The sequence below is a fragment of the Cnephaeus nilssonii genome, assembly GCF_951640355.1.
Source record: "Cnephaeus nilssonii genome assembly, chromosome: 8".
Classification (NCBI taxonomy): Eukaryota; Metazoa; Chordata; class Mammalia; order Chiroptera; family Vespertilionidae; genus Cnephaeus; species Cnephaeus nilssonii.
The window spans coordinates 456577-468635 of NC_137079.1; the positions used below are offsets into that span (position 1 = coordinate 456577).

Genomic DNA, 12059 nt, shown 5'->3' on the forward strand with positions numbered 1-12059 from the left:
CACTGCCCCGCCCACTTCCCCTGCCCTGTCCACCTGCGCTCCCAAAGCTCAGGCACCTCTGCATGGTCCACGCTCCTCTCCAGAGAGGCCATGGTGGCCAGCCTTCCTACTACAGACATCCTGGGATACCCTGCCACACCCCTCCGTTCTCACGAGGGCATGTCCTCCTCAAATCCCTTCAGATGGACGGCATGGCCACCTGTCCACCCACGGAGCGCCCGAGAGCTCCTTCAGGCTGCAGCGGCATCACCCTACAACTGCTCTGACATCTTTTAAAAAAGTTTCATTGATTTCAGAGAGGAAGGGAGAGAGAGAGAAACATCAATGATGTGAGAGAACCACTGATCGGCTGCCTCCGCACACCCCCTACTGGGGATCAAGCCCGCGATCGAGGCATGTGCCCTGATGGGGAATCACACCGTGACCTCTGGTTCCCAGGTCGATGTTCAACCACTGAGCCATGCGGGCCGGCTCCTCTGACATCTTAACGGTGCCTTGGAGAAGCAGAAACTCCAAGGACATGAATCCCTGGGCGAGGTTACGAGACTGACCAGACGGGCATGGGCCTGGGCCTTGGGGGGCTCAGAACACCCTGCACGAGCTGACACGCTTTCCCTCCCCAAGCTTCCTGGAGAAGAAAGTGCTCGACATGGAAGGCAAGCACACGGTGCAGCTCCAGTCCATGAAGGAGGAGAAGGACCAGCTGCAGGTGCTGGTGTCCAAGCAGAACTCCATCATCGAGGAGCTCGAGAAGCAGCTGGTGACGGCCACCGTGAACAACTCGGCCCTGCAGAAGCAGCAGCACGACCTCATGGAGACCGTGCACAGCCTGCTGACGCTCGTGTCCACGCCAGGCGGTGAGTGCGGCCACCCCTCAGCCAGTGCACACCCTCGTGGCCACGCCGGGCGGTGAGTGCGGCCACCCCTCAGCCAGTGCACACCCTCGTGGCCACGCCGGGCGGTGAGTGCGGCCACCCCTCAGTCAGTGCACACCCTCGTGGCCACGCCGGGCAGTGAGTGCGGCCACCCCTCAGCCAGTGCACACCCTCGTGGCCACGCCGGGCGGTGAGTGCGGCCACCCCTCAGTCAGTGCACACCCTCGTGGCCACGCCGGGCGGTGAGTGCGGCCACCCCTCAGCCAGTGCACACCCTCGTGGCCACGCCAGGCGGTGAGTGCAGCCACCCCTCAGTCAGTGCACAGCCTCGTGGCCACGCCGGGCGGTAAGTGCGGCCACCCCTCAGCCAGTGCACACCCTCGTGTTCATGTCGGGCGGTGAGGGAGGCCACCCCTCAGCCAGTGCACACCCTCGTGTTCATGTCGGGCGGTGAGGGAGGCCACCCCTCAGTCAGTGCACACCATGGTGGCCACGCCGGGCGGTGAGTGCGGCCACCCCTCAGTCAGTGCACACCCTCGTGTTCATGTCGGGCGGTGAGGGAGGCCACCCCTCAGTCAGTGCACACCATGGTGGCCACACCCACCTCAGATCAAGTGCAGTGGAATTCAGTGAAATTCTCAAAATTCTAAAAAATTCTCATCTTTCAGAAAAGGCATTTCTTCTCTTACATATCCTATATAAAAAAAGGGTAATATGCAAATCAACCAAACGGCAGAACGACTGGTCGCTATGACGCACACTGACCACCAGGGGGAAGATGCTCAACACAAGAGCTGCCCCCTGGTGGTCAGTGCGCTCCCACAGGGGAAGTGCTGCTCAGCCAGAAGCTGGGCTCACAACTGGCGAGGGCAGAGGTGGTGGCGGGAGCCTCTCCCACCACAGCAGCAGCGCTAAGGGTGTCCGACTGCTGGCTTAGGTCCGCGGGGAGTGGGCCTAAGCCATCAGTCGGACATCCCCCGAGGGCTCCTGGACTGCAAGAGGGTGCAGGCCGGGCTGAGGCACCACCACCCCCCCCACCCAGTGCATGAATGCTGTGCACCAGGCCTCTAGTTTGATATAAAAGCTTTACAGGGTCTCAACACAGAACCAAGTAGGAAGGACAAAACGGAAGAAGGGGAGGGATGTATTTACACAAAATAGTTATTATGAAACAAAGCACCCAAACATCCTTTTATTCATGGGCCACAAAGAGCCCATTTGAGTTAGTCCCACCATCACTGGGTATACGGGCCTGGCAGGCAATGTCTTAAGTGGGAAAAAGAGCCCTGGGCCCCGAGGACTATGTGAAGACTGGATGAGACACTGTCAGTAACTGGGCAACGCTGCTCCCTCCTCTAACACCCACACTTGTGCTGCCCCCCCACACCTGTGGGACCCCCCAGCTGCACCCCCCACACCTGTGGGACCCCCCAGCTGCACCCCCCTCACCTGCGGGACCCCGCAGCTGCACCCCCCACACCTGCAGGACCCCCCCAGCTGTACCCCCCACACCTGCGGGACCCCCCCCAGCTGCACCCCCCTCACCTGTGGGACCCCCCAGCTGCACCCCCCACACCTGCAGGACCCCCCCAGCTGTAACCCCCACACCTGCGGGACCCCCCCCAGCTGCACCCCCCTCACCTGTGGGACCCCCCAGCTGCACCCCCCACACCTGCAGGACCCCCCCAGCTGTAACCCCCACACTTGCGGGACCCCCCCCCCAGCTGCACCCCCCTCACCTGTGGGACCCCCCAGCTGCACCCCCCACACCTGCAGGACCCCCCCAGCTGTAACCCCCACACCTGCGGGACCCCCCCCAGCTGCACCCCCCACACCTGCGGGACCACCCCCCCAGCTGTACCCCCCACACCTGCGGGACACCCCCCCAGCTGTACCCCCCCTGCACACCACACCCCCTGCAGCACCTGTTTCTCTACCTCCTCACTGAGGGCGAAGGCTGTGTCTCGTCCTGAATTAGAGATGCGACATGTGGTTGTGGGCGTTCTACGTTTTTTCCTTAAGTACACGTGTCTAGTTCTTTACGGCTCACCTCATACTGTCCTTCCAACTTGTATCTTCGACAGACACACTTTGCGCATGAGTCACATTGAGCTTTCATCTTCCCCTGAGAGACACGATCCCGCTCCCCTTCAGCGTGCAATTACCCCATCTCAGCAGAGAACGTAGACAAGGTTTCTACTCAGCCAGGACACAAACACGGGGCACAGGACCCACCCTGGGGCTCAGCGCCAGGCCTCACACGGGCCAGAGGGCCACACCTGCCCTCCAGCTCGCTTCTCACTCGTGTCATTGAGGAAAAGTACACTTTTCCACTTTCACAGAAAAGGCATGACCAGGGGAATGGAGGTGCGGGAGGTGTCAGCTGGGACGAGAGAGCAGAGAATCTGGGTCTCTGGCAGGGAAAGCGGAGGAGGGAGAGCAAGAGGCCCCGCCCCGTCCCCCGAGCGCCCCCTCCAAGGGCCCAGACCTGTGCCTGGGACCCTCCCTCCAGTGAAAAGCAGGCAAACGCCGCGAGGACACACACACACACACACACACACACACACACACACACACACACGGACACACACGGACACACACGCACACAGACACACACACATAGACACATGCACACGGACACACACACGGACACATGCACACACACACACACTTTTAAAATGTGGCAAAAAGGGATGGGAATTCTGAATATTAAAATTTGGAAGAATTTCATAGTCTTAGAATTTTTATACCTAGACAAAGAATTTCAAAGACACAGATAAACAAACATTAAGTTCCCCTTTAACACAAACTCTCTGGGACAATTGCTAAACCCCCAGGGTCACTAAATGTCTTCGCCAGCAGTCTTGATGGGGTGAGGGCCAGGGGTGCGTGCAGCCCTGGCTGGTACCATTGCTTTGGGGGATGTTCGTTTATTCTCCTGTCATAACTGTATCGGGCTCCACTCCGGATGGAAGAACTTTAAAAGTGATAGTTTGTTACAGCCGATGGGGAAGCTGATGAGGAAGCGGGGGCGTGACCACAGGTAACCATCGCTGAGAATCAACAGCACACAGGCCGCGAGGCAGGTTTGGGAAAGGGCAGAAAACCAGCACGTCCTTCCTCCTCCTGTGAGAAGTCAGTAATGACCCCCAATGAGTGCCTCTCGGAGCCCCACCTAAAATAAACGCTCTTTATCTCTGGAAGCAGCCCGGCCCGCCCCGGCCGCTAAGGAGGAGCAAGTCGCTTTCCGAGACTGCGCCGAGGCCTTCAAGTCCGGCCTGACCACCAGCGGCGTCTACACGCTGACGTTCCCCAACTCCACGGAGGAGACAAAGGTGAGGGCTCCCCGGGTTCCTCCCGGCTGCGGGCAGGGCACTCTGCCCGTCCTGCGGGCTCCAGGTCCACGCTGAGCAGGCTGACCTGCTGACCACATGGCGCTCCGCTCACTCGACTCCCCTCTCCTGGCCCCGGGCTTGTCAGTTGTCCTCCTTGAAGTGTGAGACCCTTTCCTTAAGTTTAAAGAAAATACCTCCCAATGAACAGCCATCGTCCCCTTTCAATGGTGAGTTCAAGTAACAATGGGGCACCCCAAAGGCTCAGGGGCCACGCCTCCTCCCTTCCCCAGGGCTGTCCTCTGGGACAAGCACAGCCTGGTGTGCAGGTGAGCAGACATTGCCTCAGCACACACCTGCCTCAGCACACACCTACCTCCAACACACACACCTGCCTCAGCACACACACCTGCCTCAGCACACACCTGTCTCTAGCACACACACCTGCCTCAGCACACACCTGTCTCCGCACACACCTGCCTCCAACACACCTGCCTCCAACACACCTGCCTCAGCACACACCTGCCTCCAACACACACCTGCCTCAGCACACACATCTGCCTCCAACACACACACCTGCCTCAGCACACACACCTGCCTCAGCACACACCTGCCTCCAGCACCAGCACACACCTGCCTCAGCATACACACCTGCCTCAGCACACACCTGTCTCCGCACATACCTGCCTCCAACACACCTTCCTCCAACACACACCTGCCTCAGCACACACCTGCCTCAGCACACACATCTGCCTCCAGCACACACCTGCCTCAGCACACACACCTGCCTCAGCACACACCTGCCTCCAGCACCAGCACACACCTGCCTCAGCACACACCTGCCTCAGCACACACCTGCCTCAGCACACACCTGCCTCAGCACACACACCTGCCTCAGCACACACACACACACACACACACACACACACACACCTGCCTCAGCACACAACACACACACACACACACCTGCCTCAGCACACAACACACACACACACACACACCTGCCTCAGCACACAGACATGAGAAGGCGTGCACTCCGCTTTCAATCAGCCTTGGAGTCAGCTACTGTCCCCGGTGCCCTGGAAGCAGTGCATTAGGGGAAAAGCCCGAGGTACTCTGCTGCCGATGAGAACGAGACGCCCCGCAGGAGGGAGGCAGGCAGGGCTGGGCGTGACGAGTCTCCGCTCGCGCTGGAAGTATTAGGACTGGTGTTCCTCTCAAACGTTAGCAGTAACTCACGCAGGGAACAGCCATCTTTCTCCTCAAGTTCCTTTTCTCTAAAATGGTCCAGATGAAGTGCTTTAGATTCCCTTCCAGCCGGAGACTCTGATGCACAGGTGTGGGCTTACATTCTGGCTCTGCCAACTGTGTGTCTGAGTCAGTCACTTCAGCTGTACACGGCCCGCGTTCCTCATCTGTCACGTGATGTCCCCTTGAGGCTGGGGCTGGTGCTCACCGCCCATCCCACAGACGGGAGTTGTTACCCCGGGAGTGCCCTCAGCCCCCAGGGACAGCTCCCTGCATGGCGGGCGCCCCCTTCCGCCCCGAATCAGCTAATCCAAGCGATGGATGTTGAGGAGATTAGGGAGATCTTTTCCAAAAGGGCCTAAATATTTCAACGTCACTTCTGAAAACGCCAGTGGTCTTGGTGCAGACACTGCAGGGTGGCGCATGGAAAGCGCTGTGTCTGCTGGTTCGAGACGGAACAGTTTCCTCCCAATGTCACGGGAAGGCTCTGTGTGCTTGTGTGTGCTGTTCAGTGGGTCCCTCACCGTGACCTCAGGCCGATCACAACCTTGAACTTGCTCGAGCACTTGCAGAGACCTCCCGCTTTAGAGCCAGCTCGCCCTGAGCCCTGCGGCGGGGCGCCCACAGCCCCAAGGGCCCTGGGCGGGGGCTGCTCCCCATTCCCCCAGTGCCGCGGGCTTGGACGACTGAAAGTCTCACGACCGAATTAGCCACAACACCCCACTTTCCGCGAGCTCTCTCCTTTAAAACCTGGACAGTCTCGGCGTCAGAGACCAGGGATGCACTGCTCACGCACACGCAGGAACCCGCCCCATCCCAGAGGCTCAACTCTGACTTCCAAACCGAGATGAACGGCTGACCTGACATCAGTAACTTCAGAGCGGAGGTTGGACATCTAAGGACGCCACGTTCCTGGAGCGAGGCAGGCGCACTGAGGACCAACCAGCCTGCCCGGCCGGATGCGCGTCCGGGTCGGGGGTTCACATCTCTGCGCGCACACGCCTCGCAGCCCGAGGCAGCGTGTGGAGCCAGTTCACCAGGTGGGTTTTACGTGACACACGATGGACGTGAGCGGCCGGGCCGCCGTGGCCCACAGCAAACAGGAGAGGACTGTGTGTGGACCCCCGTCGACGCGGACCTGCTGCGGGGCCTCGGGCCAGTCCCCGTTTCTGGGGCCGAGTGAGGTGGACAATACTCCGTGGCAGTCCTGTGTCCCACTTCCCAGCTGGGCGACGGCCGGCCGCATTAGCCAAACCCGACTACACCTCCTTCACTCCAGAGGCAGCCACAGCCTCACAGAGCCGCTGTCTGATTGGATACCACGAACAGGAAGCAGTCTCGCAGAGCCGGTGTCTGATTGGATACCACGAACAGGAAGCAGTCTCGCAGAGCCGGTGTCTGATTGGATAACACGAGCAGGGGATCCCTGGAGCTCCCCACGGGTGTGCACAGCGGCAACCATGACTAACAAGGTTGCTGCCAGCCCAGGGTGAGGGGTTCCCGCAAGCAGATCAAGTCTAATGTCCAATGAACTGAAGATGGGAAATCATTTTATTCTTACCTGGAGGCCCGGTGCATGAAATTCGTGCATGGGTAGGGTCCCTAGCCTGGCCGGGTATCAGGGCCGATTGGGGCCTTCCGGCTGCCGGCCAGGGCCTTCCTTCGTTCTGCGCCACCCCCTGGTGGTCAGCACACGTCATAGCGAGCGATCAAACTCCCGGTCTCCCAGTGGAACTCCCGTGGGGACAATTTGCATATTAGGCATATATATATGTATATGTGTGTGTGTGTGTATATATATATATATATATATATATATGCATATGCATAAGCATAAGTGGAATTTTCTTTATTTGTTAATCTTCACCCAAGGATGTTTTTCCCATTGGTTTTTTTTAGAGAGAGAGAAAGGGAGGGGAAGAGACAGAGAAACATCAATGTGAGAGACACATCGATTGGTTGCCTCCTGCACACGCCCTGACTGGGGGCCAGGATGAGCCTGCAACCCAGGTGTGTGCCCTTGACCAATCAAATCCACAACCCTTCCGTCCGTGGACCCACACTACCCGCTGACCTACACAGGCGAGGCTGCATGTTCCTTTCCAACGGACAGGTTTCCAAAGGGAGAGGCTGTGAGAGGGGAAGGCTGGCAGCAGGCAGCCCTCAGCGTGGAAGAGGGCCCAGCTCACTGGTTTAGCGCCCGGAGCAGCACGCCTGTCAACATGTTCGCCATCATCACCGAAAGGACCGCGGAGAACGTCAAAGCGAGACTACTGCTCATGGTTATGAACCTCACCTTCCACATTTACTACCTGCTACACTGCAGGGCGTTTCTCTTCCCTTTCCGGGAAACGTTTCGTTCCACCATAATCTCATTACTTAGAGCTACTTATGTGATCTTCTTCTCAGGGGGTTTTAATTTCATGAAAAACCTCTAGCTGAGCTGAAAGGGAGCATGCATGCCCCCATCCCAGAAAGAATTCCGTTCTGACAAAGTCTAAACCTGCCGAGCCGGCGTGGCAGCAGAGCTGAGAGGCGCTGGGGGTGGGGGGAGGAGCGGGAATGCCACGGGCAGTGAGCAAAGGGCAGAGCCCGATGCGAGTCGGAGGCAAGCAGCCAGGCCACGCTTGGATCACACCAGGCCCGTGGCCCCTCAGGCCCCTGCTGCTGAGTGATGGCCGCCAGTTTTGACTTGGCCCCACGTGGGGAAGCGGGATGGCCCCAGGACACGCCACATCACAGGAGTCCCGGGAACCCTAACAGCAGAGGTGCAGGGACTGGCTGACGTCACAAAGGTTTTCAGGGACATGGACGGGGTCCATGCATGTCTGCCAGGGTGGAGACGAGAGGGCGGGGCCCCCTGCCGATGCCCCATCAGAGCGACTCTAAGGAAGGGCGAGCCGCGTCAGCTGCTGGGGGGTCGTAGCCTAACAGAGGACAGGCACCCTTCGTCCATCGCCAGCCTGCGTCTTATCGCTGTGATCTTCATCCTCTTAAGTCATGGGTTTCAATTTATTTAAAACCACCTGTTTCTTGGGAGACCACGAGATTCCCCGCGGAGAACCCCACCAGCACATGTTGTTGGGCATCTACACGTATCTCGCTCCTCACATTCAGCAGGAGACCCAGTCGCAACCCGCACACCAGTCACGTGCCCTTCCCGTTGCAGGCCTACTGCGACATGGAGTCCGCCGGAGGCGGGTGGACGCTCATCCAGCGGCGAGAAGACGGCAGCGTGGACTTCCAGAGGACTTGGAAAGAGTATAAAGCGGTATGAACAGCCCTGAGCCATCTGAAATGAGAGAGCTTTCACCACAAACCCAAGCTCACCAATGACTCAGGACAACTTTTTAACCAAAGGGTTCTGTTACCTGGTGTGTCCACCCCCCCCCCGCCCCCATTAAAGACCAGCCCTGTCAGTATAGTGTGGGCCACGCAGTGAGAGAGAGCACGTGAGCACGGGGCTCACATCAGGGCAGCTGGCGGCTGGCAAGCCCACACACCCAGCTGCTACCCCAGCACGAATTCCCCCCCATGAAGCTTAGTTTCTTATAACTGGCCTCACCCAGCCTCACCCAGGCCCACATTCTTCTCTGGAGGACCCGTCTCCCGGCACAGTGACATCTGAGGTCGCTGCACGGGAGGGAGGTAGAGGGCCACTCATCTCAGACCCAGGGGAAGCCCACGGGGAAGCCCACACGGAAGCCCACGGGGATGCCCTCACAGGAAGCCCACGGGGAAGCCCACGGGGACTGACTTTCCACTCGGGTTGCAGGGCTTCGGGAACCCGGCGGGCGAGCACTGGCTGGGGAACGAGTTTGTCTCCCAGGTGACCACCCAGAAGCGCTACGTGCTGAGGATCCGCCTGGCCGACTGGGAGGGGAACGAGGCCCAGGCCCTGTACGAGCACTTCTCTCTCTCGGGCGAGGACCTCAACTACAGGTGAGGACTTGCTGGTGATTCTCCCAGGAGGGAGCACCACTGTAGTGGCTGGGTCCAGACCACCCTGAGAAAACCTCTGGCTTCCTAGAGCTCCTCGCCCGTTGGGTGAGCCTCTCCGTTCTCAGAGTCGAACTGGCTTTCACGACAGAGGGGCCCCTGTGAGGACAGTGCTTGCCTGGGGCCTGCTCCCTGTCTGCAGGAGCCAACGATGCCGTCCGTGGGCGTGGAGTGTGGGCCTGCAGGGAAGTGTCAGGATGGCGTCCTACAGACACACACTTAGGGCTGCTGTATGATTTACCCAAAAGCTTTAAGAGTCACTGCCTTCTGCAGTTTAAACACACCCAGTTGTATGATTCAGCCCAAAGTCAGGATGACTGCCAAGTTCAAAAGAGGCAGAATTGGGGGAACGGTGGACAGTCACCCCGCAGCGCTCTGCTATGGTTCCCTTACTCCCTCCCATTACCTTGTACGCCAGCTGGTGGCGCTACTCATGAAGGCTTGGAGAAAACAGGGCAACCCTGGCCTAGAATTCTCTCTGGCTGTAAAAGCGGTGAGAGCAGGCAGGGCAGCAGAGGCTCTGAGAGCCGGGACCCTGAGGCTGTGCGGGTGGGTGAGGCTCTGTGGGTGGGTGAGGCTGTGCGGGTGGGTGAGTCTGTGAGGGTGGGTGAGGCTCTGTGGGTGGGTGAGGCTATGCGGGTGGGTGAGGCTCTGTGGGTGGGTGAGGCTGTGCGGGTGGGTGAGGCTCTGTAGGTGGGTGAGGCTGTGATGGTGGGTGAGGCTCTGTGGGTGGGTGAGGCTGTGCGGGTGGGTGAGGCTCTGTGGGTGGGTGAGGCTGTGTGAGGCTGTGAGGGTGGGTGAGGCTGTGCGGGTGGATGAGGCTCTGCGGGTGGGTGAGGCTCTGTGGGTGGGTGAGGCTGTGTGAGGCTGTGAGGGTGGGTGAGGCTCTGTGGGTGGGTGAGGCTGTGCAGGTGGGTGAGGCTGTGAGAGTGGGTGAGGCTCTGTGGATGGGTGAGTCTGTGAGGGTGGGTGAGGCTCTGTGGGTGGGTGAGGCTCTGAGGGTGGGTGAGGCTGTGATGGTGGGTGAGGCTCTGTGGGTGGGTGAGGCTGTGTGAGGCTGGGTGAGGCTGTGCGGGTGGGTGAGGCTGTGCGGGTGGGTGAGGCTCTGTGGGTGGGTGAGGCTGTGTGAGGCTCTGTGGGTGGGTGAGGCTGTGTGAGGCTCTGTGGGTGGGTGAGGCTGTGCGGGTGGGTGAGGCTGTGCGGGTGGGTGAGGCTGTGAGGGTGGGTGAGGCTCTGTGGGTGGGTGAGGCTGTGCGGGTGGGTGAGGCTGTGAGGGTGGGTGAGGCTGTGAGGGTGGGTGAGGCTGTGAGGGTGGGTGAGGCTGTGCGGGTGGGTGAGGCTGTGCGGGTGGGTGAGGCTGTGAGGGTGGGTGAGGCTGTGCGGGTGGGTGAGGCTGTGCGGGTGGGTGAGGCTGTGCGGGTGGGTGAGGCTGTGAGGGTGGGTGAGGCTGTGCGGGTGGGTGAGGCTGTGCGGGTGGGTGAGGCTGTGAGGGTGGGTGAGGCTGTGAGGGTGGGTGAGGCTGTGCGGGTGGGTGAGGCTGTGCGGGTGGGTGAGGCTGTGCGGGTGGGTGAGGCTGTGCGGGTGGGTGAGGCTGTGAGGGTGGGTGAGGCTGTGCGGGTGGGTGAGGCTGTGTGGGTGAGGCTCGCACAGAGGAGGCACTTATGGGCGTGTGGTTCCTAAGGACTCAGAATGCATGTGCCCATGATGAGGACGGGGAGGGGGGTGGACAGTGCAGGGGTGCCCCAGGAGCTGGTCTGAGGGCCCCGCAGACCTCAGCCACCCCCATGCCCCGAGGAGCCCGGCGGGCAGACTGGGGGTGAGTGCCAACCACGAAGCCCACGTGCACCGCCCACTGAGGTCGGAGATAAACCACGAGCAGGGGGACCTCACACGAACCGTCACTGCCTGGCACAGCCCCACGCAAACCCCGTTCGCACCCTCTGCCCCACAGGACAGTCTCAGGCCCGAGCTGGCTCCCAGGGGAGGGACGGCCAGCAGCCTGAGCATGCGGGGAGTATGCAACTCCCCAGCGCTGCGCCCCACCCCCCAGCCTGCTGCTTTGTAAAGGGCCCAGCAGAGGGGTATGCCTGAAAGCAGGCAGGTGACATCCGGTCGGTGCTGACCGCGCAGTGGGAGTCAGGGACAGTCCACAGAAGCACAGGGAGAGCGGCTCCCGGAGGCCGCCCCTCGGCGGGCGGCGGCGAGGCAGGTGTCGAGCCTCGCCCCCCACCAAGGACGCTCCAAAGATCGAAGCCTGGAGGAATGCTCAGACACCAGGGGTTGGTCACTGTTTTACCTCCAAGCTAAATATTTTGTCAACTGGCAACAGCTAGGAGTCTACAACAGAGGAATTTAAAAAAAGAAACACAGAAATTAAGGATTAGACTGTTTATATAAGATTTTACAAAACGGGTCATTAACCTCAGATGCTGACATTATAAAAATATTTTAACCTGAGTTGTTTCGTTTAGAAATGTAAATCAATTTTTGGCTATGCCGTTTTATAAAGCACGCGTTTGTTTAAAGCTCAGTTTAACGTGCTTGGCAGTATAAGACAGATGGCACCCTGAAAACACGACTTCCCTAACAAAGCATGCCCACGTTC

At 59.7% G+C, this 12059-nt stretch overlaps 2 protein-coding genes across 3 annotated transcripts in view; one reads left to right on the forward strand and one right to left on the reverse strand.

The window, feature by feature from the left end:
• Nucleotides 1-12059, reverse strand: part of MCPH1 (microcephalin 1) — a 106643-nt gene that overhangs the window by 49616 nt on the left and 44968 nt on the right. The window lies entirely within an intron of this gene.
• The window catches only part of ANGPT2 (angiopoietin 2), a 44083-nt gene that overhangs the window by 28086 nt on the left and 3938 nt on the right, over nucleotides 1-12059 (forward strand). Inside the window, exons 4-7 of the mRNA XM_079779012.1 lie at nucleotides 625-857; nucleotides 4083-4210; nucleotides 8625-8726; nucleotides 9231-9397. Of these exons, the coding sequence (XP_079635138.1) occupies nucleotides 625-857; nucleotides 4083-4210; nucleotides 8625-8726; nucleotides 9231-9397 (630 nt within the window). The remainder of the gene's footprint in view (nucleotides 1-624; nucleotides 858-4082; nucleotides 4211-8624; nucleotides 8727-9230; nucleotides 9398-12059) is intronic.